The sequence below is a fragment of the Myiozetetes cayanensis genome, unplaced genomic scaffold (genome assembly GCF_022539395.1).
Source record: "Myiozetetes cayanensis isolate MyiCay16 unplaced genomic scaffold, myiCay2020 scf13, whole genome shotgun sequence".
NCBI lineage: Eukaryota > Metazoa > Chordata > Aves > Passeriformes > Tyrannidae > Myiozetetes > Myiozetetes cayanensis.
Window position 1 is genome coordinate 22,818,831 of NW_026086937.1, and position 26,725 is coordinate 22,845,555.

The 26,725-nt window shown below is 50.4% G+C and overlaps 1 protein-coding gene across 1 annotated transcript; it reads right to left on the reverse strand.

Moving 5' to 3' along the window:
• Nucleotides 1-55: 55 nt before the first annotated feature.
• Nucleotides 56-26,725, reverse strand: ARHGEF26 (Rho guanine nucleotide exchange factor 26). Its single transcript, XM_050308447.1, has 14 exons — nucleotides 25,046-26,725; nucleotides 23,582-23,618; nucleotides 21,886-22,031; nucleotides 19,286-19,342; nucleotides 16,508-16,668; nucleotides 11,562-11,714; nucleotides 11,027-11,156; nucleotides 10,258-10,332; nucleotides 9,534-9,623; nucleotides 6,577-6,731; nucleotides 4,233-4,445; nucleotides 3,146-3,213; nucleotides 2,895-2,999; nucleotides 56-2,138 (listed from the first exon to the last, which is right to left on the reverse strand). Exons 1-14 carry the CDS (start codon nucleotides 26,723-26,725, stop codon nucleotides 1,996-1,998), a joined length of 3,213 nt encoding a protein of 1,070 aa, XP_050164404.1. The 3' UTR covers nucleotides 56-1,995.

Genomic DNA, 26,725 nt, shown 5'->3' on the forward strand with positions numbered 1-26,725 from the left:
CTGACCTGGGGCCAAGTTACAGAAAGCAGAGGTAACTGAAGGCTGTTTGTCCATCTCCTGCTTCCCAGTAGTCTCAGCCATCAGATGTTCTCCCAGGCCTGTGTTCTACGCCATCGCTTCAAGGCCAGACAGGTAAATTGGATCTGTGGCAGATGAAGTAGGACAGAGGATGGTGCTATTTATGTTCACAGAACAGGAACATTTAAAATGCCACAGCTTCCCAAAGAGGTTTAATTTCTTTGACCAGAATGACATTAACAACGGGCATTTTAAGAAATGCCATTAAAAAAAATTCAAAGCTTTTTATTAGTAAGGATTTAAAAGCATTTTATTGATTGTTGTCCTATAAAATCATAGAAGTCTTTAATTCCTGAAGAACTGTGTCCAACAATAGAAAAAAATGAAAAATGTCTTTAAAACACATTACAGCATTTTTGGAAAAACTAGGTATGAAAAATATATACAAGGTATTAAAAAATCTGAATAAAATTAATGCCTGGATTTATACATTCAGTTATGTGTTAAACATCTGCCTGTATACAATAAATTTGTTAAAACAGTAGCAGTCTTTTAACTATGTTAAATAAGTCTTTGTTCAATTTACAGTCCTCTTTTAAATTAATTTACAAGGCTGTATAATCACTGTCAGACCGTCCAGGTAAGTACTTTTGTACAAAATTATTGCCTTCCTAATACAGTTTAAATTGTTAGAGACAGACATCTTTACAAACACCCAATTCACTCACCCATGAAATCAGCATATTACAGACTATAAAACAACCTCCAGGCCTGTTCAGAGGCAGGGAGGCAACAAGAAGCAAGCCTTGGTTCTCCAAGTTGTCCCCTCGTGTGTAGTGAGCAGTGTTTATTTGGCTGCTGAGGCAGCAGCTGGGCAGGAGGTGAGGGTTTGTGTCGGTCCCTGCCCTCGCTGCACAGACACAGCAGGGCTGTGGGGGCTGGCAGGGTCAGTGCAAGCACAGCCCCTCCCTGCTGCTGCCCACACCCCTGACACAACAGAGGAGACCCAGCCCCTCCAGAAACTGCAGCTCCTCATTGTCCCTCTGCTGCCCATCCCACATCACAACGAGTTCAGCAGAACAGGGAAAGAACTGATCTCTAGTACTGCAGAGCAGAACCCCCCAGCCCCAGAACAAAGTACTTCATGTTCCTGCAGCCCATCAAACCCCTGCTCTGAAACAGTAACTGAACCACAGAGCTCGTTAAACACCTGAGCAAACCAGAAACAAATCAGCCCCTGTTCCAGCAGTTACTCCCTGCTAAAATACCTGGGCCAAGCACCATCTACTGTGCAGAGTGTGGTACCTTGGTTTTGCTTGCAGAATTCCTTTCACCACTGCAGAACTGAAAGGAGACAGTCTGAGCTGCCTCACAGTGTTTGTCAGAGCCCACCTCAGCTGGAGGCACAGCTCTGGATTCTTCCTGGAGCTTCTGCCCAGCTTTGCTTGTGCCAAGGCCGGGGCTGTCCCTGGATTTGCACTGGAGAGGTAGATCGGCCTTCCTGAAGTGCAGAGCTGGTTATTCTAGTCCAGGTCACACAGGTTCTGTCACAAGTGGGAAGTATCCCATGAACACCCTGGCTGGTACTGGGACTGTCCCACTGCAGCTCTGTGGGACACCCCAGCATTCTGTTCAGCTCCACGCTGGGGTCAGTGTGTGCTGTCCCCTGTCCCGTGCAGTTCTGGGGAAGGCGAGGCAAGATGCTCAAAAACAGCGTGAACAGGAGGCAGGGACAGAGCGACTGAAGTCAGCACTGGAACACGAGTCAGAGGGATGCTGAGCTGAGCCAGGACAGTGCTGTGAGCTGCAGTCTGCTCCTGTCGAGCCAGGCTTCAGTTGGGAGCTCTTGGAAGGCAAAGCGGGACAGACTCGAGTATCCAAACGTCAGTGCTCTGGTGAAGTGGGGGTGGGCTCTGGTGCCCCCGTCCCACAGGGAGTCCCAGCAGCCGGTGCAGAGCGTGGTGTGGCACAGGAACGCTACACGTTGGTTTCCAGCCCCAGCAGGCGCCCCATGCGCTCCATGTTCTTGTCCAGGGTGGCCCGGCAGGTGATCTCCTTGGCACACTCCGAGGGGAACCAGCCCCGCTGGCCGTCCCGCAGCCGCTCCCCCTCGTACCAGCCTGCAGGCCAGGGCACAGGTATCACACACATTACACACCTGCCTTGGCACTGAGTAAAGGACCAGATTAGATTTTATACAGGTAGATTTTTATATGGGCAGATTAGGGAAGAAATTCTATGTAAAATGTATTACACATTTTCACTATTTTTTTATATTGTAATTAAAATATAGTTTGCAATAATGACTATAATATCACTGCAATCTAAAGAGAGCAATGCAGCACAAGTGACAGCATCTTAGATTTCATATATGCCACTGAGTAACATCAAGCTGGGATTTATCCCTCCAATGCTGGCAGTGTCCTGCCTCCCTGTGCCAGCACACGGTGCTGTCAGTGGAGTCACGGGCATGTCCACGCAAGAACCAGTTTTGATGCTGGGGGCTTGATCCTGTGGGAAACCTCAGCAAACCCCCTGAGCCAGAGCCGTGGCCATGGCATTGCTCAGACTGGGGATGCTTCTCGTGGACAACCCTGGCACTCACGGGAGTGTCTGAGCTCCTTATTTTTAGATAATTGCTGTTTCTCATCTGTGGACATGTCAAAACCAGGCAGCACACGCTTTCTGCAGCTGGTTTTACTCTGCTCATCTGCTGCCCAACAGAGCCTGTCCTTTAGAAACCTCAACCCAGATGTTCAGGCTTTTCTTGGAAGCTGAACCTTTACTCAGTGTAGGCCCGTGCTTTAGGAACCAATTTTTCGCTGCTGGATCCCCCTGCAGAGGTGGTTATTACCCACAGCCAAACCCTCACTCACCATCATTCACTTTTTGATAAACCAGAACGACGTCAGCCACTTGGAGGGACAGCTCATCGGCCTGCTTGGCTGTGTATGTCCTGATGATCTCCACCTGGGCCAGGGCTGGGGAGGAAGGAGCCAGGCTCAGTTAATCCAGCCCCAGAGCACCTCATTAAAGCACACAGACCACTTCTTTTTCAAGTCCCCCCTTCAGAGTCCCCTTCCGCCACGCCCCCCCAGCTCCCCCAGTCCCACGAGGGGTCACTCACTGGTCCTGTCGGTGTGGGGCCCGTCGCTGTCCTGTCCCAGCGCCGTGATCCACCGCGCTCTGTCGCTCCTGCAGGGCAGCAAACAGAGCCCAGTGTCCCAGACCATGGTGCTGAGAATGTCAGCACTGAGACCCCCTCCTGCCTCCAGGGTCAGCACACACCTCCTCAGCACCTGTGTGTGCTCTGTGCCTCACTGACAGGGCCATGCAAAGGGCTAACCTAACCCTGCTGCTTTTGTCCTCAGGAGCCACACACCACATGGTGTGACAGAACTGAACGAGCTGTGCTGGAAGTCTCTGTGTCAGAGAAAACATTTCAGTTTTACCTGCACAAAATCCTGTTCCATAGGCACTCTGACCCACCCAGCTGGGCCCTGGAGATTCCCTTCCCATCCTTCTCAAAGTATAAGACTACAAAAATAGGTAATTTTCAAATACAGGAATTCTTTTGAGCCTCTTCCTCTGAGTGACGATCTACTATTTATACTGCAAACAGTACAGAACAAATCAGTAATAAATCTGCAGAACAAAATGTCTTTTCATTCAAAGCCCAGACAACTAAAAATGTCCTGCATTTTTTCCCCAATAAAATCGCATTTCCAAACAAGTCTGAATCATCTGCTGCCTTCATAATGAGTTCTTCAATAGAAAGCATTGATGATCTTTAGTTTCTTTCAGGGTTATTCTAAACTTTGAAAGCAAACCTAAAACTATCAATTTTTCCAGGCAGGGATATGTCTGGAGCTCTCCCTTTCATGTGTCTGTCCCTCCTCCAGCTTGCCCCGAACAGACAGACTCTTTCAGTGCTGGGGAGGTCGTGTGGAAGTCACTGGCCCTCAGAGCCACGCTGGGCACCCACCAACAGGACCCTGCCCAGGGGAACAAGGAGCAGGCCATCCCACCACCATGGCACTGCTGCCCCGTGCAGAGGCACAGCTCAGTGCCAGGGAGCAGGCTCAGTGCCCTCCTGGCCTTGGGACGCTCCTGAGTCTGCCCTGTGCCCGCACAGCCCCAGGGACAGCTCTGAGCCCGCTGGGGAACCGAGCGCCAGCCGGGACAGCGCCCCAGTCAGTGCAGCCTCCACTCACTGCGTCTCTGCTCCCAGCAGCATCTCCACCCTGTCCCCCGCGTGGTTGCTGAGCACCAGCAGCCTGAAGAGGTGGCCGGCGGAGCCCCGAGCCGAGTGGAGCATCGTGGCCGCGTTCCTGGCGGGCGAGGAGCCCCAGCCCGGCTCCTCCTCGCAGGGCAGCACCACCAGCTGGTCCCGCAGGGAGTACTCGGTGACGTTGTAACTCTCCTCGCTGCAGCACAGAGGGCGAGAAAGACACCCCAGGTTAATGCCTGGCCTTTTTCCAGGAGGCCTGGATGCAAACACCGCCACAGAACCCACATTTAACTCCAGAGCCCGGCACGGTTCTTCCCACACCTCCACAGGTGGGGTAACAGCTCCTGCCACTGTGTTTGATGTGAAAACCAAGCTCTTTCTTGGGCTCTGGGGGGTTTTCACTCTTCTGCAAATTAAATACCAAAATGCTCTGGTTTTTTGCAGAACAGCTTTGTGCACGATGGACACAGAACATGCCCCTAATGGAACCTGTCCTGCCCTGATGCTCTGAACCAGGGAAAGGGGGGCTGGGGTGGGTGGGTTTTGTTTGGGTGTTTTTAAAGAAGCCAGTTCAGTATTTTAGTCTGGACAACTCCTGCTTAGCCAAGGACAGAACTGGGAATGCTGCAATCATTACCTGGAAGCCTTCCACCTGAGAAAGAAATGTGTCCATACACTTGAGTAATGAATAATAAATGCATTCCTTGCTAATTATCAGCTAGTCTGCACATGTGCATGGCTAATCATAACTGCATTTCTTACAGAGAGAAACCCTAACAAATCCCTCCTACTCCTCACCTCCATCCCACAAACCAGTGGGATCAGACAGGGCAGGGCAGCCCTCACCCTTTGCCCCCTGTGCCTCTGGTGCCCACACAGTGCCTTGTGCTGCCTTTGCTTATGCTTAGACAAACCATAGGATTGCAGGTAACGCTCCCAGGCAGCACTGACCCTCTGGCAGGTAACACTCCCAGGCAGCACTGACCTTTGGCCTGCCAGCACTGACTGCTCCTGCCAAGATACCCCATTAAACCCTTACAAGTATTAAATCTTTTTTTTAATGATCCTTGAAAAAGAGTCAGATTGTGTCTACACACGGGAGGAGCTACAAGGACAACTGACAGACAAAACATTCCCAATAAACTAAAAGCTGGGCAGTGGGGAGAAGCAGATTTTCCTTGCTCTCCAAAGCCTTGTGTACAATGACACATCCCAAGTTCCCATGTCCCCTCCTGGGCAGGGAGCAGCCCTTTGCCTGCCTCCCTCACAGGGCCAGTGTGACAGAGCAGCTGCTGCTGCCCCGCAGGGACCAGCACAGGACCCAGGATGGAGTGTGAGGATGGGCCGAGCCGGGGCTGGCTCTGGGCAAGGACCAAACTGTGCGACTGCAGCGCTCACAGCGCTCTATTTTTAGCACAAAGTGATGTCTTACTGCAATGTTAAGCATCCTCTGAAGTGCAACTGCTCAAGGAAAAACACAAACATTTAACCTCAACTAGCAACCAACATTTCTGTCCAGTGCTGCGGTGCCACAGCAACACTGTGGGTGGGAGCACAGATCACCAGAGCCCAAACTCTGTTAACAAGCTCTGTCACTTGGGCAGGGGGAGCTTTGTGCTCAGGGTATCGGGGGCTCAGAGCAATTGGTGCACATTTCTTCCAGTTTTACAAAAAACCTCCACTTCAATAATTCTCCCTCTTCGTTTTGGTTTCTCTTTGCTTAAATATTACCATTTTCTTCCCAAGTGTTATATCATACCCCATTCCTCAACATTTATTTCAATTACAGGTTTGCAGTCCCACAGAAGGGTTTGGCTGAACCGGCCAACCCAGATGCAAAAATAGTTCTTCAGAACAGTTCCCAGCCTCAGGAATAAGGTTTATCTCTGAAGTGTTACTCAACAACATCAGCAGAGGATTTAAATTCCATTCAATTCAATTACTACACCTCCCCTCAAATCTAGTGATAAAAATGTAAATGGCAACTGCTGGAAGTTGTACCACATCCACCATCCTCAAAAACCACCCAAGCGTGGGAAGCATGCAGGGGAATGGACATTCCTGCTCCTTTATCCTTCCCGAACTTCTCCCTTGGCTAAGGCATCAAGAATGAATTTTTTAACTGGTTTGACAGTTTGGAATTTCAATTGTGTTTGCCAAAAGTAAATCCTGTTTAATGAGCAGTTACTCGTCATTTGTACCCAGGGGCTGATGGACAGACTCAGATAACTCCTGCACTCATTGCCCAGCCACCACCGTGTCAGAAGTCAACGCTGGGATTCAGGGAGCTCAACACAAAGGCAGGTTTACACTGCTGAAGCTCTTACCTCTTCTTCTTGGTGATGATGAGGACATCGTTGAAGAGGAAGAAGTAGACCTGCTGCTTGGAGGTTCTTTTGGAAAACAATCCGGTGTCTTCCACATACGCCGTTAATTCACCCCTTTTCACCAACCACCGTGAAGAGGAAACCAGTGGAAAGGGCTGCAGGGCAAGAAAATCACATATTAGTCCTTCAAATACAGAGATATTTTAAAAAGAAGTCAGAGAACAGAGCACGATGTATTTGGGGAAGATGCTTGAATGAACTCAAAGCTCAGAGATCACAAAGGGGTTACTGTGGTTTAAGGGACCTCCATCGCTCTACAGCACACAGGTAACAGCTGCAAATACCTGGGAATCACTCAGGCACCTGATCATTGCTCACCAAAAGTAAAAATGAACAGACCTGACTGGTCACACTTGGGGTGGAACAGACTGTGAGACCTCCTGAGGGCATTAAAACCGAGCCTGTCCTCCAGGAATGTGTCTGCAGAGCCGCGATGGCTCCCGAGGCACTGCGGACACCGGACTGTGCTCCCGGTGCCTCCCAGCTTCTCCCGGAGCGCAGCAGACACTCCCTGTGCCGGTGTCACCCGGGAAACTCAGCCAGCTTTGCACAAACCATCCCCCCAGAGGTGCAGGTAGAACCTCCTTCCTCCCAAGGGCGTTACCACACCACACCTCTGACGTGTTTCCAGGGACCTGCTGCTCTCATCAGGAGCCCCTCAGCTCCTGTCCACTGGTAGGCTTTGTTTCATATGGATAATTAAGGATCCTACATCTTCTCTCTGGGGAAGAACCAACATCTGCAGCAAAGCCACAGAGGGGCTGAGCTGCCTGATGTGAAGATCTGGATTTATTAATCCAAATTATTCCCAAGTGCAGGAGAAACAGAGCCCACAGAAGGCCCTTTTGTTTCTCTGTGCATGAACAGGAAGGGAGATGTGAGACTGCGTGTCCTGGTCACACAGCCCCTCTCTGAGGCTGCACTCTGACACACAGCCCAGCGAGGGCCCACACTGATGAACACAACTGCTTGCTTTCCCTCATTTAAGCACCTTTCACATGCAGTCTGTCAGCCCCTTCCCCCTGTGCATGAGCTGGCTCGGTGTATCCATCAGTCCGTCTGCTGAGTCAGCCCTGTCTGTACCTGCTCACGGGGCTGAGCCAGACCCAACCCCTGGCATTGCGACCCTGTTCTTGGAGGAACAAAACAGTAACTCCCAAAAATAACCCCCCACAACTTCTCTGGTGCTGAAGGTGAAACGTTTAAGAACTTCTGAGCCTTGATTAAAAACTCAGTTCTAGAGATGTGACACAAGATCTGAGTTGGTTCTCTTGTGTTCCCACAAAATTCTCCACAGTTACATCTATCAAAACAATAAACAAAAATCTCCAAACACTCTGTGTTTGGTTAGACAAGAACAGAAATACTTTAACTAATTTATAATGGTTATAAAACAGAATTACAGCCCCATGATGATTGGTTTACAAGTAAAAAATACTTTAAAAAGTTCTATTTGAGGATGAACTAAAAATTCCTCTAATCTGTGCTCCAAGTGAGTTCATCCCATTTTCCTAATTGACTCTATTCCAGAGGCAGCTTGGTTTTACTTTAATTTTCCCTTAATTGCCAAAGGAGCACATCACGTGCACCATCTCCCAGTACAGAAAACAGGCTCTCAGAACTGAAAAATGCCTTGAGCCCTGCCCAAAGCGGGGCCTCCTCTGCCAGCTGGCAACTCCCCCACCAGACAGGGCCTGAGCCACCACGGGCTGGAGCTGGGATCACAAAGGAAAAACCTCCCATAGAAGCACAGAGGGACAAAGCCCAGGGAGCTGCTGCTGCTGCCCCAGCACCAGCTCGAGCTGCTCCCCCAGGGAGGGCAGGGACAGAGCCCCGTCCCCAGGGAGGGCAGGGACAGAGCCCCGTCCCCAGGGAGGGGATGGACAGAGCCCCGTCCCCAGGGAGGGCAGGGACAGAGCCCCGTCCCCAGGGAGGGATGGACAGAGCCCCGTCCCCAGGGAGGGATGGACAGAGCCCCGTCCCCAGGGAGGGCAGGGACCCCCGAAGGGCTCCTGGGACTGGGAACTGATGGAACCAGACAGGGCTCAGCCCCAGCACCGGGCTGGGCTCACCAAAGACCTGAGTCTGGGATCACCACTGTCAGCAAATGACACTTGGCCAGAAGTGTTTTATTTGTTGTTGCTGTCGCTCTACATTAATATTGGTACTGTTTCAATTTTTAGTCAAAAATTTGAGAATAAAAATCCTTTGGACAAGTTGAAAAACCCCTTTTTGGAGACAGCTTTTCCCCAAAGCCTGACCCTCACAGGAGCCACACTTTTAAAACCATGAACCTCCACTCACTACATATCTGATAATGAAACAATCTTCTCTCAGAGGAATCCTCATTGTGTAACAGTGTCAGGCACTCATGACAGAAATGAGATTTCAGCAAACATTGAACAGAAAACAATAAATGTACTTGAAGAAAGATCTTGAAAGTCCAATAAACCCCCAGCTGGGTCTGCTGGTTATTCCTATCACAAAGACTGACTGGAGATGATTTTTTAAATACAAAAAATTTAATACATCTCAGGTGGGACCTGAGATGTCCCACCCTGCAGGGGAAGGACGGACACCCCCAGGGTCCTTTCCTGGCCTGGAAGCCTTTTCCCAGGCCACCTTTCCCATCAGGTCCATGAGAACACCTCAGCACTGAGCAGCACCTCCTAAAGCCAAAATCTTCACAGCAGCTTAGTCTTTACAGCAAACAATACTCTTATTTCAGTACATATTCAAATTCCCTTGAGCTATAGTGTCACCTTCTACTTAAAATGACAATTACTTAACCAAAATTTTAATTTTTGCCCTGACACATCAGATTGTTTCTTTGCAAGAATCACTGTGGGATATGACAACGTGGGAAGAGTTCCACTGAAATATCCTCCTGCCCATACCTTGATTTTGAACTCCAGCTGAGAGTTGATGGTGTACATCATCTCCGTCCTCTCCATCTTCCGAGCGCCCTCGTTGCACAGCCGCACCAGCTGCAACGAGACAGGGGCTCAGCTGGGCTCAGGGACTGCAACACTCACTGCTGCTCCTTCAGGAAAGGCACAGCCCCCAGCAGTGACACTGCAGCCTGGGTCACCCACAGGGAGCGTCCAGGGGTGCCCAGGGCTGGCCCCACCCACCCTGCCCCACAGCCCCAGGGGCTGACCCCGAGACCCCCTGACCCCACGAGTCCCCCAGGACGTGGGAACTGTTTGTTCTCAGGGGGGCAGTGGTACAGAGGTCCAGGCCAGGCTCTGGCTGAGCAGGGCCACAGTGCTCTGCTCCAAACACACCCTCCCCTCCTCCCAGCCAGACACAACCTCCCACCCACAGACCTGGCAGCACCAGTGGCACCAGTTTGGGCTCTTTTCCCAAGTAATAACCAGTAATTCTGGTGTAAAACCCATCCCCAGGGGCCCTTCCTAAATACAGCAGTGTGGAGTTTTTATGCCTCAGTGCTCCTCCCACCTGCATTATTATTGCATGAAAAGCATCCCTTTTCCCTCACAGTGCACAGGAATGTTCAAGGGCCACGGTAACGCCCAGCCCCAGCAGGAGAGTCAGGAAGGAAAACAGTCAAAGCAGGAAAAATTCTGCAGAGAAAAATTTCAGCACTTAAGAACATACCTTGCTGACTTCTTTCAGAGCCTGCTTGCAGTTCTCATATTTTGCTGAATCCTTGGGAGTTTTCTGGCAAATGGTCTGAAATAAAACATGAGTTACTTCAGAGGAGCAAGCAGCACAGATTGCAACTCACAGAGAACTCAGAGTCCACAAATGAACTGCCCAGGTGATCAAATTAATCAGTGCCCAATTTGCAAATCTACAGAACCAAATCACCAGTCCTGCCTCTGGCTCCTACCAGAGCTGGACTCTGAGCCTGGGCCACAGCTGGGTGGTCCAGCTCCTCCTCTGGTTCTGGCACTTCACCTGACACACCACGAGCCCTGGTGTGAACTGTGTACAAACACTCCCTGGTGCTCCCATCACAGTCCCAGGCTCCACAGTCCCTGCACAGGGAGGGACAGCTCAGTGCCACCCACACACAGCTGCCCTGCCCTCGGGAATGGAGCTCATCCTTTGGGAATGGAGTTCCACTACACAGAGTTTCTGTGCTGGAGCCTCCTTGCTTTCAAAATGATTGTGACCTTTAGTGTCCAATTTTCCTATTAGAATGTCCAAATCTTTAACTTGTGAATGGGGGTCAGGAGCAGGAGGGACCAGCCACAGTCAGCAAACAAGTGCAGCAGGACTCCACAATCCACAGGACGTGCAGCCCTGGACTGGCATAAGGGAGAAGATACAGAGAGACTGGAATGAACCAGGAATTGAGTAGGAGAGCACGTTAACACTGAAGGAACATGTCAAGGAAAAATAGAGAAATAGTTGTTCTCACATCCATCAGTAAGGGGAGACGAGTGACTCTCTGCATAGGAAGGATGAGGAAGGAGATCATGGGCAAATTCCTGCAATCCTCATGGGACTCGATCCGGGACAGCACCTCCTTAAACGCTGGATTCGTGGCTCTAAGGGGAAAGAGGGAGAGGATTAAATGGTGTGTTCTACCAAACAATTGTGCAAGTGGCTAGATCTCACAGAAATCCTGGTTTCATTGCAGGGAAGTGTGATTTGCAGGAGCTGGATCACCTAAGCCCAGCACTGCCATCAAACTCAGGCGCTGCCATCCCTGGCCACGAGGGCAGACTCAGGGAAGCCCCTGGGACACTGAGCCCGTGCAGGAGAGGGAACTGCCCCGTGACCACGGGCAGGGCCGGGCTGTGCAGCCCAGAGAGCTCCCACTGCCCATCCCCTTGGAGGAGCGTGCAGGGACAGCTCAGCCTGTCAGCACAGGCTGGGAGCCACAGGCTCTGCACCAAACTCCAGAGCGTCCCCTCCCTCCCCGGCGTGGTTTGGCAGCCCCCAGAGCTCACAGCAGCCTCTGCAGCGTGCGCTGCTGGTACACCTCGTTGGTGCAGTACTTCACGTAGGGGTCGAACGTGGACGCCGCGTGCTTCTCCACGATGTCGCTGATGTCGTCGATGAAGATGTTGTTCTGGTGCCTCGCTTCCAGCTCTTCAAGGAACCTGGGAGGAGGAAAAGGGCTGCTCACTTTGACAAGGAAACGGCATCCCTCTCTCACGGCATTTCCCACTTCACCTGCCACAACCCGGGACTTTGCAAATGAATGACAGCTGGAACTGGTGACAGGGTGAGATCGTCCCTCCTTTGGCAGGGCAGCGGGGGAAGTCCTGACAGGACACAAACCCAGGGGCTGCTGTCCCCTGGCAGCTCAGCAGCAGCGTTGGCAGAGGCCCTTCCCACTCTCCCAGTGCCAGAACCCAAACTGAGCTGTCAGACCAGAATTTCCAGAAATGGGGTTGGAAAACAAATGAAACTACTTCAAACGCACATTAACACATTTCCTCTTGCAATTAAAGGCAGCACAACACCAGAAGTGCTCAGTGAGACCAAGGTCTGTGTGACTGCTGAGCCAGGACAAAGCCATGGCTGGCAGAGGGGGACACGGTGCTCACGTTCCACATCCCCCAACCCACCCCAGAACCAAACACTGAAAACGGACACAGAGCCCAAAATCCTCAGCGGGCTCCTCCCCTCACCATGCTTGCTGTCCCACGTGGAAGCCTCTCTGGCCTCTGGAAGCTTCCCACTGCTTTTGGCACTCCTAACTTTCCCACAGCATGAGCCCTGATTTTCACGACACTCACCAGAAACCTCTCACTGTTTGGGGATAAGAGCTCACACAGACCAGCTCTGCAGGTCCCCACAGTCCCCCCACAACACAACCAGTGCAATCCTCACACACCCAAAGCTGCTGACAACCTCTCAGCAGCCCTGGCCACGGCCTTTGAACATCAGGATTCACTGCAGGAATCCTCAGCTCCCTGGAGTCAACGAGCTCATTAAAAATTCTCATATAGCACAGAAAACATTAAGCAAATACTTGGAACACGTGATCCTACATCAAACTCAAATATTTTGAAACCTGTTTTATTTCATTTCAGCCATTTACTCCATTTTCTCATCACCAAGAGAGGCTCTTCAAATTTGTCACCTTTTTTCAAGTGTGCCACTGATGTTCTCCACAGTCTGGTCTGCAAACACACCTCAAACCTGAGAGGAGAGCAGGACAAACAGCAGCTGCTCCCCCACACGTGGAGGAACAGGGGTTAACTCAGTCAAGGCATTTTCCAGCGGCAGCTGCTGCACTGAGTGGCTGCCAGGCCCCCACTGGGTCAGTCCCAGAGTCAGAACAATCCAGGGGTTTTTGTCCCATTTTGGATTTTGGTTGGTTTTGCTAAGTTTGGACACAGTAACTGCTCCTGGACTGGTTGATGTTTGTGTAGGCATTTAATGGAAAACAAAGAGACACCACCCCCCCTACTGCAGCCCCCCTTCCCTCAGCTTCCCCCTTCTCTTCCCCTCTCAGGGGTGCTTTTTAACAGCCTTATCACCTCTGAAAGGCAGAGTCCTCAGCACCCTCTGCCCCCACCACCCTCTCAAAGCACAGCATATTTCAAATTCTCACTGCCTTGTGCTGTGGATTTGGGCTGAGTGTCGGGACCACCCCAAGGGGCACATCCCACTCACTGCTCCCAGAGCTCCAGGGACAAACACTGAGGGCAAGAGCTGCCTCCAGTGTCACTGGGCTCCAAGAAGGTAAAAAACCAAATAAAAAGTGAAATAAAAGAGAGCCTCCAAGTCAGAGTCTGCAATTTCTCACGAACCACAACAGATTCCCACCCCTGCCCACCAGGAACTGGGATTCCTCACTCTCTGCTCAGACATATTTACAGCTGGGAGAACCTCCCACTGCTGCCAATTTACTGTGCTCAGGAAATGAGGAAATCCAGCGTTTCCTGCTGGGTTATGGCACCCTGACAAGGTGTTGGACCCTGCTGGGCCACAACTTCCACTTTTAGAATTTATCTGGTGCTTCATCAATGACATCAGACACAGTCACTGTAACGCTTGTAAAAATCTGGGATGGCACAAAACTTGTAAAAGAAAAAGGAAAAAGGGAATAGAGGGGCAGAGAGGAGCAGCACCCTCAAGTCCACCCCCCAACATGTGCTACAAGGAAATCATGCACTGAAGTTGGAATCAAAGGTTGAGGTTTTTCACATCCAATCTGCTAACTCCTAGATACAATCAGTGAATCAGACACACCATAAACCCTTTCACTTATAAATTTAGGATGTATTCTCTCACATCTCAGGACTGAGGGATGGAGTGATTAAATTCAATTCAACCAACTAGGAATTAGCTGTGCTGTGTGATGCTTTTTTTGCTGAATACCAGAAGAATTTATTTAAAGAATCTGTTTCTGTTAATTGCAGAACTTTTCTGGTTGAAGTTACATCCAATTAAGTGAAAGTCAAACAGCATCACGGGACAGAATCTGATTTCCCTCATCTTGCTCTTATGTTGTTTCAAAGAAACATCCAGGCTTACACCACCTCGGTGCCTCCTCAAAGCTGCACTTTCGTTGTGCAGATCTCAAAGCAGGCTGACCTGGCTCAGACACAGCCAAGAGAAGCTGCTGCTTCCTCTGCATCAGGCTGTGCCCAAGGAAAGCTGAGACTGGAGTCCCAGGAACTGCTCACCCTCCACCCACTTTACTGCTAAAGGAACACCCAGATAAACACAGTTGGTCTATTTTGTGCTAAGAAGTGCTGTGAGGAAGCTCACCTGGTTCCTAACATATATTCACACATTTAAAATTGAATTAGGGTACTCAGACAAGCTGTAAACCTCCCTCACAAACACACACTAAAGAAATCAAGGCAGAGCTCACAAACAGAGCCTTTCCAGATCCTTTTGTTAGTGTCTTTTTCTGCCAGTGCAGATCTGAGGCCACAGAAGTATTTTGCCTTTTGCTGTCCTGATGGCAGAGAGGCACAAATGCTAAGGCTTTCCTTTCTCTTAGGTCTGCCAGACCAATCGTTCCTCAAGACATTTCCCTGATTTCCCTGGGACTGCTCTTTGCCCAGAGAGGCTCCTGGGGAGCTGTGACCTCTCCTGCCCCACATCCTGACAAGTGATTTCTCAGTGCTCAGCCCATTCCTCACTGAGCTGCCCCAGGGCACCCCCCAGCCCAGCCCAAGAGCTCCCCTGCACCTGTGGGAGTTCAGTTCCAGCACTCCTGAGCTCCCACATCTCCCACACAGGCAAAGACACCAGGAAAGATTTAAGCTTTCCAAAGCCACCTTCCCAGAGGTTTCCACAAACACACCCAGTGAGTGCTGCCCAAATTCTTCAGCTCCACTGTCTTTGTTAGACATTCCAGTGAGCTCCCAGGAGCAGGGACTCTGCTGTCTGCATTCTGCTCCCAACAAAGGCAGCTTTGTTCCCCCAGGAATGGCCCTGCCATGCACCACAGGCCTATCTATCCTGGTGCTTCTGGAGAGTCTCCATTAAACGTGTTCCAAGCCAAAGTTCCTAGATAGAAGCTTGAAGCAATTTTGACTAAAGGTTTTCATAAAGTATTTTTATCAGCTCACCAAACCTTTGCCTGTGCAACCAAAGCCACTGGTAACTACATCCATACTCAGGTTTTCTGGTTTTAAACACAGGCTGTTTAAAATACAGCAGAATGGCAGAGATGCTCATTTTTATAGAAAAAGGATAGATTTTGTTACCTTGAGGGACCTTGAAAATGGAAAGAGATAGTTTGAAGATATCAAAAAAGAGGCTTCTGGTTTAAAATCCCTTCCATTATTTACACAAATGACATTGGTCAAAGTCAGCACAAAGTTTTGTTACAGTTTAACAGTATTGTATAATTCAGCAAAGAAAATATGTTTTCATTTAAGCGTAAAAAGGAGTTACAACTTCTGTTTTTACTCCAAGTTATAAAAGAAGCCAAGTTCTTAAACCATCAGACTTTACAGACAAGAAAGAATGAGATTATAATTCTAGGCTAGTGTGGTATTTTTCCATGCTTTCCATATTTTTTTTTTGCTTCTCCCCCTCCCACTTCCTTTGAAGACCATTAATCAAAAGGGTTTTAAGAGTTCCCCTAAAAATATTGCTCTCCCCACCCCCATCGTACTTTCCTTTTACAGCACACACTTCATGTAAGGAGAAGCCTTTAAAAAGTACTTTTCCTTGAAAACACGGACTTTGATGATCTGCATTCCCTGCCACCCCTGCTGGGGTACAACCCACTCCCGAGGTGGGGTCCCACAGCCCCCAGCTCCTGCCACAAGACCCCAACCATAAGAGAGAGAGCAGAGGGAACGGGCACAGGGAAGGTGCCCCAGCCAAGTCCCAAGCCTGTTCTGCAGCTCCTCAGCTGGGTTTGCACCTGGCACAACACATCAGCCTCTCTCCCAGCTACATCCACAGCACAAAACCTTGGTACTCCAAAAACTTCAGAAGACAAAGCCAAACTGCTGCCAAATCCCACAGACTTTATGGGCCTTCAGAGAAAATGCTATAAAGGACTTTACCACAACTGGGAACATGAAACTTCACAGGTTCCACAAAGGTACGTGAGGGTTTAATGCTAAAGAATTCAGATTTCAAAATCACAGTTTCTACAAGAAGGACAATTTCTACACAGGAGACAAAAGAAGGGGGCACAAAGTAAAAATATTCAGATTCCTTATTCAACCCTGAGCCCCCTTTGTGAAAGCAGGCCAACACTCCTGTGTTCCACAGGTAAAGAGGTCCATGGAAAGCTGCCCAGAGCTACAGCTGAGAGCACTCACTGCCTTCACCAGGACACATGCTGGACTTCACAAGCCTTGGAACAAATGGTCACCAGTCAAATGGTTACTTCAGCTCCCAGTAAGAAACCTGCTTTGATGCTAGAGATGTGTAATTCTTTTAAATGCAGAAGTGCTGCACTTACTTTTTGCTTGCCTCGTAAACATCGGTGATGTTGGAGAAGAGGTGGTGGCTCTCTGTTTTGGTCATTGTGAGGCTCAGTTCCCTGGAATTTTTAAACATCCGGATCAGAATCTCCAAGCTCAGCAAGTAAGAATGCTCAGAAGAGATCACTTCAAATATTGCCTGCAAAGTAGAGGGGAGAAAGAAAAGACTTACTGGTGATGGGGCTTTCTTTTCTTAAGAAAAAAGCAATGTTGAGGAGGGATGCAAAGCAAAGTTTTTGCATGCAAACTACAGATTATGAAATAAATGTTCCCTTCTATGATAGCTGCATCATTTACTTAGAATCTAGTGATTTAACACTAGAAAAAAGGACTTTTTGAAGAAGTCTATATTCAGAGTTTTCAATGCAACTGCAAGAGGGTTTGAAGACAACTCAAGACCAAGTGTGACCATTGCCCATTCCTACTCCTGAGAGGTGGGTTTGAGGGTGTTTGGTGTTTGTTTCTTGGGGTTCCGTTTTGGTTGTAAACACGTCCATTCCTGTGCTCTGTCTGGAAGGTTCCCCTCAGTCCCACGACTGCTGCCCCGGCCCTGGGTGCCTTTGCTCTTTCTGAACAGCAGCTGCTGAGTTCCTGACTGGGGAGGGGCCCTGGAGCCAGGGCTGGGTCAGCACCCACACCCTGGGTCCCTCCAGCACCAGGATCAGGCTCAGGACAGGGGGTGGCAGTCACTGTCCCCTGGCTGGGTAGTGACCAGGCATGGCACAGGCACAGCTCCAGCATGGCCCTGCCCCCTCTGACCCATCACCCTGCACTCCCAGAGGGGCCACTGCTCCTCCCACCAGCTGGCACACAAAGCAAACTGGGGATGGACTCTCTGACTGTGAAATCCATGCACTTGTTCCACTGGAAGTTTTCATTTCTGACACAAAAACCCATTGACCTTTCAGACATTTACAGCTGTCTGAAGTTACACAGGTAACTCAACTTGACAGTTCTCAATATAACCAATGTTGATACTTGCATCCCTCATTTCATTAGTTATCTGCTACTAACTCCTCTAAAACCAAAGGAGAAATACTCAAACACAACAGCATAGGGGTGAGGCTGGAGGCACGAGGTCCCCCATGGGCTTCTTCCCAGTTTGGGAACAATAAATTAAATAAATGGGACAAAGAAAGACAGTTTGCTTCTAAAGTGTCAGGAAGGGAGAGAGCATCATCTCACCATGACCCAAACACATTCTGGAGCATAAAAAATCAAGAGGGCGTAAGAAGCAATCCTGAGTGACACACAGGAACCCCAGCACACCCAGGGGCTGGGTGGCAGTTCCAGGCAATGCTGAGTTCCTGAATGGCACTTGCAGCCAGACTGTGGTTCATTGCCACGATATCAAGGTCAGCAGATGTTCAACCCCAATGGACAGGAACACTCTCAAGAGGCCAGGGGCACACTGCACTTTGTACACACACACAAACACAGAGTTTCAGCGTGCAAGGAAAGAAGATCTGCTGAAAATAATTTTAGTTCCAACCTATGACATATTTTCTTTAGCCAAAAGATGCACAGACCCATCTCACTGATGGGTTCTGAAAAGTGGGATGTGTATGAGTCATGGACATTAATCAAGGCAGAAAATAAATAAATAAATTTTTCTGCAGTGATAATGTATTATGGTACAATTATAAAATAATCTAATAGGTTCTAAAAGCAGTTTAAAGACAATATAAAGAATAATTAACAAAAGGCAGTTTAAAAGAAATACAGCAAAAGCACAGCCTGGTAATACAACTACAGCTTAAGAATATGAAGCTCCCTCTGAAAGACTTGGCCACTAATACTCAAATAAAAAACCCTCAGGGGTTTGAAAACATTTTTGGTAGCATTAAAGACTTTACATTTAAGAGGCATCCAAAGAACTTGTTCTCTTTGAAAAGATGCAAGTATGACTGGGCTGTGAGTATGGCTTCAGGAAACCCAGACTAAAGGTTCTTAAAAGGCAGGACTGAAATCAGTGCCCTGTGTCTCCAAAGCTTCCCAAAAGCTTCCCAGCAGGAGGAGGCCGAGGCATGTCCTGAAGTGGAATGCAGACAGGGGGATGAATTCCCAGGGCAGGTACCAATGCCACAGTGTTTCTGCTCCAAGAGCCTTGTTTTTCCCTGCCCATGGACATACCTCAGGAACTGCAGGAATACACTTGGCTAGGCCAGGCTATGCTTTCAACACCTCTCCTCCCCTCTGAAATAGCCCCTGTAGGTGAGGAAGGAGGGGAAAGCAGATGAAGTGGACACAGGGAGCAAAGGAGAAGAGGAAAGTGGATGGAGAGGACAAAAGGAGCACAGGGGAAGGAGACAGAGAGAATAGGTGAATGCCTGGGTGACAAGCTGCCAGCAGAGCCACTGCTGTCAGGGACAGGGACACAGGTCACAGCAGGGACACAGTGCTCACATGTCCAACAGGGTTAGTTACAACTCAGGGCCTTTGGAAAAGCTGCTCTTTGTTCCTCATTGCCTTTAAAAATTCCTGTGCCACCTCCTCCCTGTGTGATCTCGGGGTTAATGTCACACCTTCCCTGGCACAGCAGTGACTGTGCTGCTGCCAGGCTGGCCCTGCTGCAGGGAGAGGGCCCAGGAACCTCCTGGCAGGGACACAGCACCTCAGCAACACAGGGTTTGTGTATTTATTCTCCCTGGGGACAGGGGACACTTCACCCCAGGGCAGGGAGCCAAGCAATGACTCTCCTTGTCAACAGAGCAGCCCTCAGCAACCAGCCCCAAGCACAGGGTACTGGGAGATACCTCCTGTCTCTTCCTCTCCTCCTGGCTGATGGCTTCTGACAATCCATTCCTCTTCACCTGCAAAGGAAATATAGCGATATTTTTAAAATCTCGGGGGGAAATGTGATCTTAAAAATAATACAGGACTATCATAACATTGCAGCTAAACAATCTGTCCACTGCAGGGACAGCAATGAACCAGCAGAAATCAAAAGCATGTCTGTGTTTGACTTATGGAAAGAATTGTACCATGTCATTAAAAACTCTCCCCAGACACAAACCCAGCAGCGCTGCCACAAAGGCAGGCACCAAGGTTATTCCTTCCTGGGGCAAAGCACACACACATTGTGTCCTTTAACAGGAGAATGTCCAAAACCAAAAGTCCAAAGACCCGGAAAGGGAAGCCCAAGGATGGCCTGGCTTCTGCAATTCCCACAGTGTTAAACCCAGGAGCCCAAATCAGGAGGGACAACAGGGGAAGGGAAGGCAAAGAGCCCCAGCACTTCACCCGAGGAACACACCCTTTGTGGAGCAGAGACATGGCCACAGATCTCACACACACTGCCCTCCTCCCACTTCCCTCAGTCTTCTCCCAAAGCTCCATCTGCAGCAGCTTTCTCTCCTTACTCCACCTGTTCCCTGGAATGCTACAGGATATATTATTCCTCATTTTATTGCTGCCCAGCACAGCTGACAGCAGGCTCAGGAATAAAGAAGGCAGCAGGGTAAGAGGTGCCACACTTTCTGCACACACACCAAAGCAGAGACTCACAGGTGAGTGCTTATGAAAATAACATCAACATTCCAGTGCTGGAGCAGTTTTCTTTGGAACACAAGTCACAGATCCCCACGGCACCACAAGTAGACACTTCTGGACACCGAGCAAGAACTCATTAGATGCCTTTCTATTAAACCATTGAAGTCCCTTTCAATCAGCAACCTGAAAGCCTCAGAGCACTCCCGAGGAAGTGCAATGGCACTGGGAGGTACAGCAGCACCTTTTCTGGATGCACTGGAAGGCTTCTCTAAAACTACCACAACCAAGATCTCTCAGTTCCACGTGTGTGTGTGTACACTGCAGGAAGGCAGGAACACCCTTTTTATTGCTATTATCATAGAGATTTTGACAATGCCATGCCTGAAGTTCACCAGTCCTCCAACAGAGCCCAGGCAAGGAAACCTCCTGCAGAGAGAGGGGTTCCCTCTGCCATCTCCCCTCCACCTCCCAGCACAGGCTCTGCTAGCAAACACCAGAACCATTATTCTCCCCCTTCCCTAACACATGCTGAAACCCAGGACAGACATTTTCCAGCTGACTTCCTGCTACAACTCCAGACTCACTTTGTCACGTTTTAACACCCACTGACAGCATGGAACTTTTCCAGAGTTAGAACCACGGTCACTGAGAGATTCCCAGACCTTGTTTTCTCCCTGCACCACCTTTTCCCTCGAGCTCCCACTTCCAACCTTGTAAACCACATACAGAGGGTGAACACTTAACTGCTAGTTTGCCCAGAAGGCAGAAAAAACAATTTGACTTTTCTTTCTTCACAAAATTTTCTTGAAACACTGAGCAAATGAACTATATTTCAAAGTATCTGATTTGTTGAAAAAAAATTTAGAGCAAATCTTTTCAAAACCACATTGTCTTGCCTTCCTTATAATCACTGAATCAGGGGGATTCATGTTTCAATCCCTTACACTGCAAAAGGTCACCAGTATCTGTAAGACAGCTCTGCTAATCAGACCATCTGAAGACCCTGAGGGGATCTCCCTGAGGCTTGATCACTCATTTACTGGAATATGCACAGGACATGGACAGCCAGCAACCCCAACACTCCAGGTGATCATGTCAGGGCATCATCCCCCTCATGGCAGAGATGAGGATTCACAACATTCTACAAGTTGCATAAACGAAAACCAAAAAACAACCCCAAAGCCTTCATTTTGGGGATATCCCTCCAGAAGCCACAGAAACGATCAAAGGATAAAATGAACCCCAGAAACACCGAATTTTTACAATGTCTTTAGTCTCAAAATCATGTGTAGGGCAAAACCCTGTAAAAATATCAACTGTTATCAGTAATTTGTCAGCTTCTTAGCAGGGAAGGCAGCGAGACTGCAGTACTGATTAAAGCAGCTAAATTTACTTTGTTTAACAATGCCACTAAGGCAAAGCCCCTGCAGATGCTTCCCAGCCTGTGCTGGGACAGCAGAGCACCTCCAGCACAACACTCTGCTTTCAGAATGGCTTCCATTAAACATCTGCACTCAAGTCAACTTAAGAGCTGGCGTGGAGTGACTTAGAACAATTCAGCAGCAGCTTGTTTGTAACTAACTTTACTTCAGTCTAATTCACCCTTACAGTGAACTCACTTTGTTTTTAACCAATCAGTGAAGTTGTGTCTTGGCCAAACACAGGACCCCAAAGTGAACCCTCTCGGTTTCACTGCTTTTTATGGGAGACAAAGACCAGCAGCTGCTCAGGACTCCCATATTGTTCTTATGAAATGAAAAGGAAGATGAAAAACTCCAGCCAAAAACTGCAGCAGCAAGTAAGAAGCCTTTGCCTGAGCCCACCCTGAGCTCTGTCTCTGGCCATACCAGGGTCACACACTCACCACAGAGAGCTGACTCCACGTGGACCTCAGGGGCTTGTACTGGAAAACAACCTTGTCATCCGCTTTCTGCTCCCGGGGCTCAGACTCCTCATCAGAATCTATGTCCAGAGCTTTTTCCTTATAGTTCTGATATAACACAGCATTTTCTGTCAAACAACAGCAGTGTGTCAGTCAGCGCTAGAAAGTTGGTTTAGTTGCTCTCTTAAGAATTATAAGTAACAATTAAACAATGAAAGAAAGCAAAGTGTCACTGTGGCCTCCCCACTCCACCAGACAAAGATAGCATCTGATTTGGGCTGGACAATGGTGCAGTACAGTGACAATGGGTCACTGTACCGCTCCCAAAGATCCTCACGGACAGCATTAAAGAACAGATGTGGCCTTTGTCAAGAAAAAAACAGAAAACGATTTTTTCTTCCTTGGTTTGCTGTACCCTATTTCACAATTAGCCAGCAATTAGAAAACAGGACTGTGGGTCAGTGGATCAGTCACTGATCTGGAGGTCTAGCTATTTCATCTTCAGGACCACCACAAGGCCACTGCCTGTGACCACCTCTCTGTCAGCTTTAAGTAATGTCCTGGCATTTCCCTAAGCTAAGGAAATGATCCCAGTTTCAGAATTAAGGTCAGAACTATTCCAAATACAAAATTCAAAGCTTTCCTGAGTAAGCACAAGGCCTATGAACCTTAAGACAAAATAGACTGAGTTCTGTCCTCATTAATCCAGTACTATCAGTGGCAATGAACCACAGGTGTGGAGCACACCCTCTCCAGTTCCCAACCTCCCTGCTCACACACCCTGTGCAACAGCAGACAGAAAGGACAGAGAAATCCAACACCACAATGACCCACAGGTGGATTAAGCCGTTAAGCAAGCGGGCTCTGAAGGTACTTTTAGATGGGCCAAGCTTTGGATAACATCCAATCTTGCCCTAAAAGGGGAAAAGTGGAAGGTAACACAGCAGCTGAGATGAGCTCAAGGAGGCATTAAGCAGAGAAAAGCCAAGTGAGTAGCAGTTATTACAATAAAACTTCCATAGCTCATAGCTAGGAAAGATGTTTTTTCTTGTTGAAATATTGGGAAAAGCAGCAAACTTGGCAAAGCCCAGAATTAATAAGTACCACAAAAATGCTAATACATGGACAATGTTTTTCTGGCACTTAAACTTGAAGCCAAGGTAGCATAAAAGGAAAAGGATGACAGAGTCAAAGGATTCACCTCAGCACTTGAGGAAAGGAGAGAAACAGCTGTGTGACCCAGCAGCTCAGAGCATAACGACTCAGGTGTGTGCTGCAGGGGTGACCCCAAACCTGGCAGTGATCCACAATGTCCTGCACCTGTGCAGAGCCCCAGGGAGCAGGCACCAAGGCAGTCCCACCTGGAGGGGCCATCACCCCCCAAGGAACTGTACAGAACTGTCAGCACTGAGACAGACACATCCAAGAGCTCATCTTCTGGGACGGACAGGAGGTCATGTGGAAAAGAAACCCCTCACATAAACCTCCATTTTTAGCCTGCCATTTTATAGTCTTTAAAATATCCCTAAAGTATGTTTAGGGCCAATAATTCAGTCGGTTCATTGAAAAGCGAGGTACTTAGTCTTTGACTTCATAGGAAGGAAATGTGAAAACCGACCCTGAAGTTCATTTCCCTGGGGACAGAGTGATTAGCCAGTCTGTACAGAACAGGGCTTACCTTCCCCATCGAATGTCCCTTGGCCTTTCAGCATCTTCTGCAGTTTTAACAGAAATGAGAGAGAGCTGGGTTAGAAAGACAGTGCAAAAGAACCACAGCAACAAGAACTTGTTTTGTTCAATACTTAGGCACCAAATCAACAGGCCCTAACCCGTAAACTCTGGATGTTGGACAGGAGTTCAACAAAAACAACTCTTTCACCACAGCAAGTGAAAAGCTACTCTAGTTTCATTTCTCTCATGTGTTGTTTATGTGTGTTTTTCCCAAATGCTTCATTTTCCCTGTGTTTCAGAAGCACATTAATACTGGCTTGAGAGGGGTTCAGTGAATTTGCACCTCATCCCACTGTCTCGGGGCTTTCCTAGGAGGCCACAGGGCCCAGGACTGAGTGGCTGCCCTTCCACACTCTGCAAACAACACCCACTGTAAGTACTTTGTAAGCGAAGGTTTTGAGAGCAAAACAAACCTCTGAAATAAAACAGCTGTTCTGGTGCAAGAAGTCCTATGGGCTAAGAGATTAATAAAACACTACTGGCAGAGAGCTCTGTGTGTCAGGACAGGACACTGTGACATCCTCCTGTTCTAAACATAACTTACTGTTCAAATCACTTCCTACTCTGCAGTTGCTCACAATTTGATCAAGTCCTGTTTCACCACTTGTAGCATTTTCACAAAAGCTTCAATTACCGTAATTTTGAGTTTGTCTGAAAACTGTCATAAAGCTAATAATCACTTTTGATAGCTAGAGCATCAGCCCTTAGCCTGGTATCCTTTATTACACAATTCCAAACACTCCACAGATCTCTATGAACGTATTTCATAAAGTAACAAATTCTATTTAAAAATAAGGAAATACAATGTTACACTATATGTTCAAGCAAAAGAGTATTTTCAGTAAGTCTTTATAACTTACTTTTAATGCATTAACATGCAATTCAAATATACTACTTCTCCCAAGGGATACAACCAAGATTTAAAAGCAGGCATTCTGCTTTTACTTGCAAACATTAAAATTGCAAGGATAACGGAAGTGGTCTCTATCGATTTAAAAACCACACAGTGACTTTTACAAGTAATTTAGAAGTGATGTCTCAGATAGGGGAGAGCAGGAGGAAGTTAATTTTTCTGTCTCTACTCTAGCAGGCAGAGTTTATTAGGACAATGCCTCATTTTTTCCTGTTTATTCCTTTCTGGGAAGCGGGTTTTAAGCCATGAGTTCGGTTGTGAGAGCAGCCCTCCGTGAGCTGGGGAATCCAGCAGGAAACGCGAGCCAGAGCAAAGTGCTGAGCTGCTCGGATTCAAACAGAATCGTGTCCCTCCCAACACCTCGCTTAGAAAACAGCATTAACTAAACAGCAGTAACTACGAGAAGTTTTGTGTTAGCAAAAAGCAAACTGAAAAAAACGTACAGTCAGCAAATCACGCTCCTGCGGAGCCGCAGCATCACCGCCCAGCGCACCTCACCTTTATCCTGCCCAGGCTCGAAAACTTCTCTTTGTCCTCGACCACGGCTTTCAGGATGGGCTGGGACATTCTGTTCTTCTTCTTGCAGTTGGCGGAGCCGTCCAGGTCCACGCCGCTCACCACGGCCCGGCGGTAGGACGTGGAGCGGAGCCCTCGCCGCAGCGTCCCCGGGCTGCCCGGGCCGCCCTCGGGCTCTTCCTCAGCGTCGCTGCCCGGGGGCAGCCGGGGGGTCTCCACCAGGCTCCGAGCCTTCAGCAGCCGGTCGTGGTCCTGGGCCCGGCCCGCGGGCCGGCTCTCGGCCAGGCTGAGCGGGATCAGCTGCTGCGAGCCCACCTTGCGCGCCGCGGGGCTGTGCGTGCTCAGCAGCGCGGGGGGCTCCGCGGGGGGATCCCCCAGCACCTCAGCCCGGCCGATCCCGGGGGATCCCTCCGGCGGCTCAGCCCGGCCGATCCCGGGGGATCCCTCCGGCGGCTCAGCCCGGCCGATCCCGGGGGATCCCTCCGGCGGCTCAGCCCGGCCGATCCCGGGGGATTCCCTCGGGGGCTCGGCGGCCCGGCCGATCCCGGGGGATCCTCCCGGTACCCCGGGGGGCTCGGCGGCCCGGCCGATCCCGGGGGATCCTCCCGGTACCCCTGGGGGCTCGGCGGCCCGGCCGATCCCGGGGGATCCTCCCGGTACCCCTGGGGGCTCGGTGGCCCGGCCGCACGGCGCGGGCTGGGCGCTGGCCGCGAACACGATGCGGTCCTGGTGCGGGGCCAGCCCCGCAGTCCTGGGCGGCCGGGCCCGGCGGCCCTGCCCGCTTCCCGGGGCGGGCACGGTGCCGTTGGCGGTCGAACCGACGGGGCTGTCCGGAGCCAGGGCGAGCAGCCGGGAGCGCTCAGGGGACAGCCCGGGCGAGCGCGGCGGCCGCACGGTGCCGTTGGACACGGATCCCATGCCGGGGCTGCCGGTGCCGGCGGGCTGGGTCACGGGGAAGGCGCACCTGTCCTCCACGGGGAAGTCGGTGACGAGCAGCCCGCTGGGGCTCTGGTACGACTGCGGCCGGGGCTTGCTCCAGGCGAGGGGCTGCGGCCGGGGGGTCGCCCGCCTCCTCCAGCGCGGCGCGGCGGGGCCGGCCCGGCGCTGCCCGTCCATCGCCGCCCGCCCGGCGCCGCTCGCCCAGGGAGGCGGGCGGGGAGCGCTCTGCGGGCGCGGGGCCAGCGCGGGCCGGGCCGGGCCGGGCGGGGGAGGGCCGGGAGAGCGGCCCCCGCTCGCACCGCCCGCACGGGGCCGCTCCCGGGGCCGCTCCCACCTGCGGCTCGGCCGGGGCGGGCGGAGCTTCCGCCGCCGGCACAGCCCCTGCGGCCGCGGGCCCGGCCCTCCCCTGCCCGCAGGTAGCGGGAGGAGCGGGTCCCGCCTGTGCCGCCCCGAGGGCGCGGGGTGAGCGCGGTGCCGCCCGGCCCGGAGCCGGGCTGAGTCACCGCAGGGTTGCGGCCAAGCCGCGGGCAGGGCTGGCTGGGGCGCAGCGCCGCTCCAGCCCCGCTGTCCCCAGCAGCGACAGCCCCGGCCGTCCCGCTGCGGGACCCGCCATACCCTCCACGTGGGGAAAAGGTTGGAATTTACCCGTGACGCGTGGCCACGGCGGCGGTCGCGTGCAGCAGTGCCATCCCCGTGTCCCAGGTCGCTGTGCAGCAGTGCCAT

Excerpts from the sequence above, each read along its gene's own strand:
- ARHGEF26 (XM_050308447.1), bottom strand. The coding sequence starts at position 26,725 with ATGGCACTGCTGCACAGCGACCTGGGACACGGGGATGGCACTGCTGCA. Across the intron at positions 16,669-19,285 it reads AGGAGAGGAAGAGACAGGAG|GCAATATTTGAAGTGATCTC; the intron begins GTATCTCCCAGT and ends TCTACTTTGCAG. Across the intron at positions 3,214-4,232 it reads CTGCTGGGAGCAGAGACGCA|GAGCGACAGAGCGCGGTGGA; the intron begins GTGAGTGGAGGC and ends GCTGCCCTGCAG.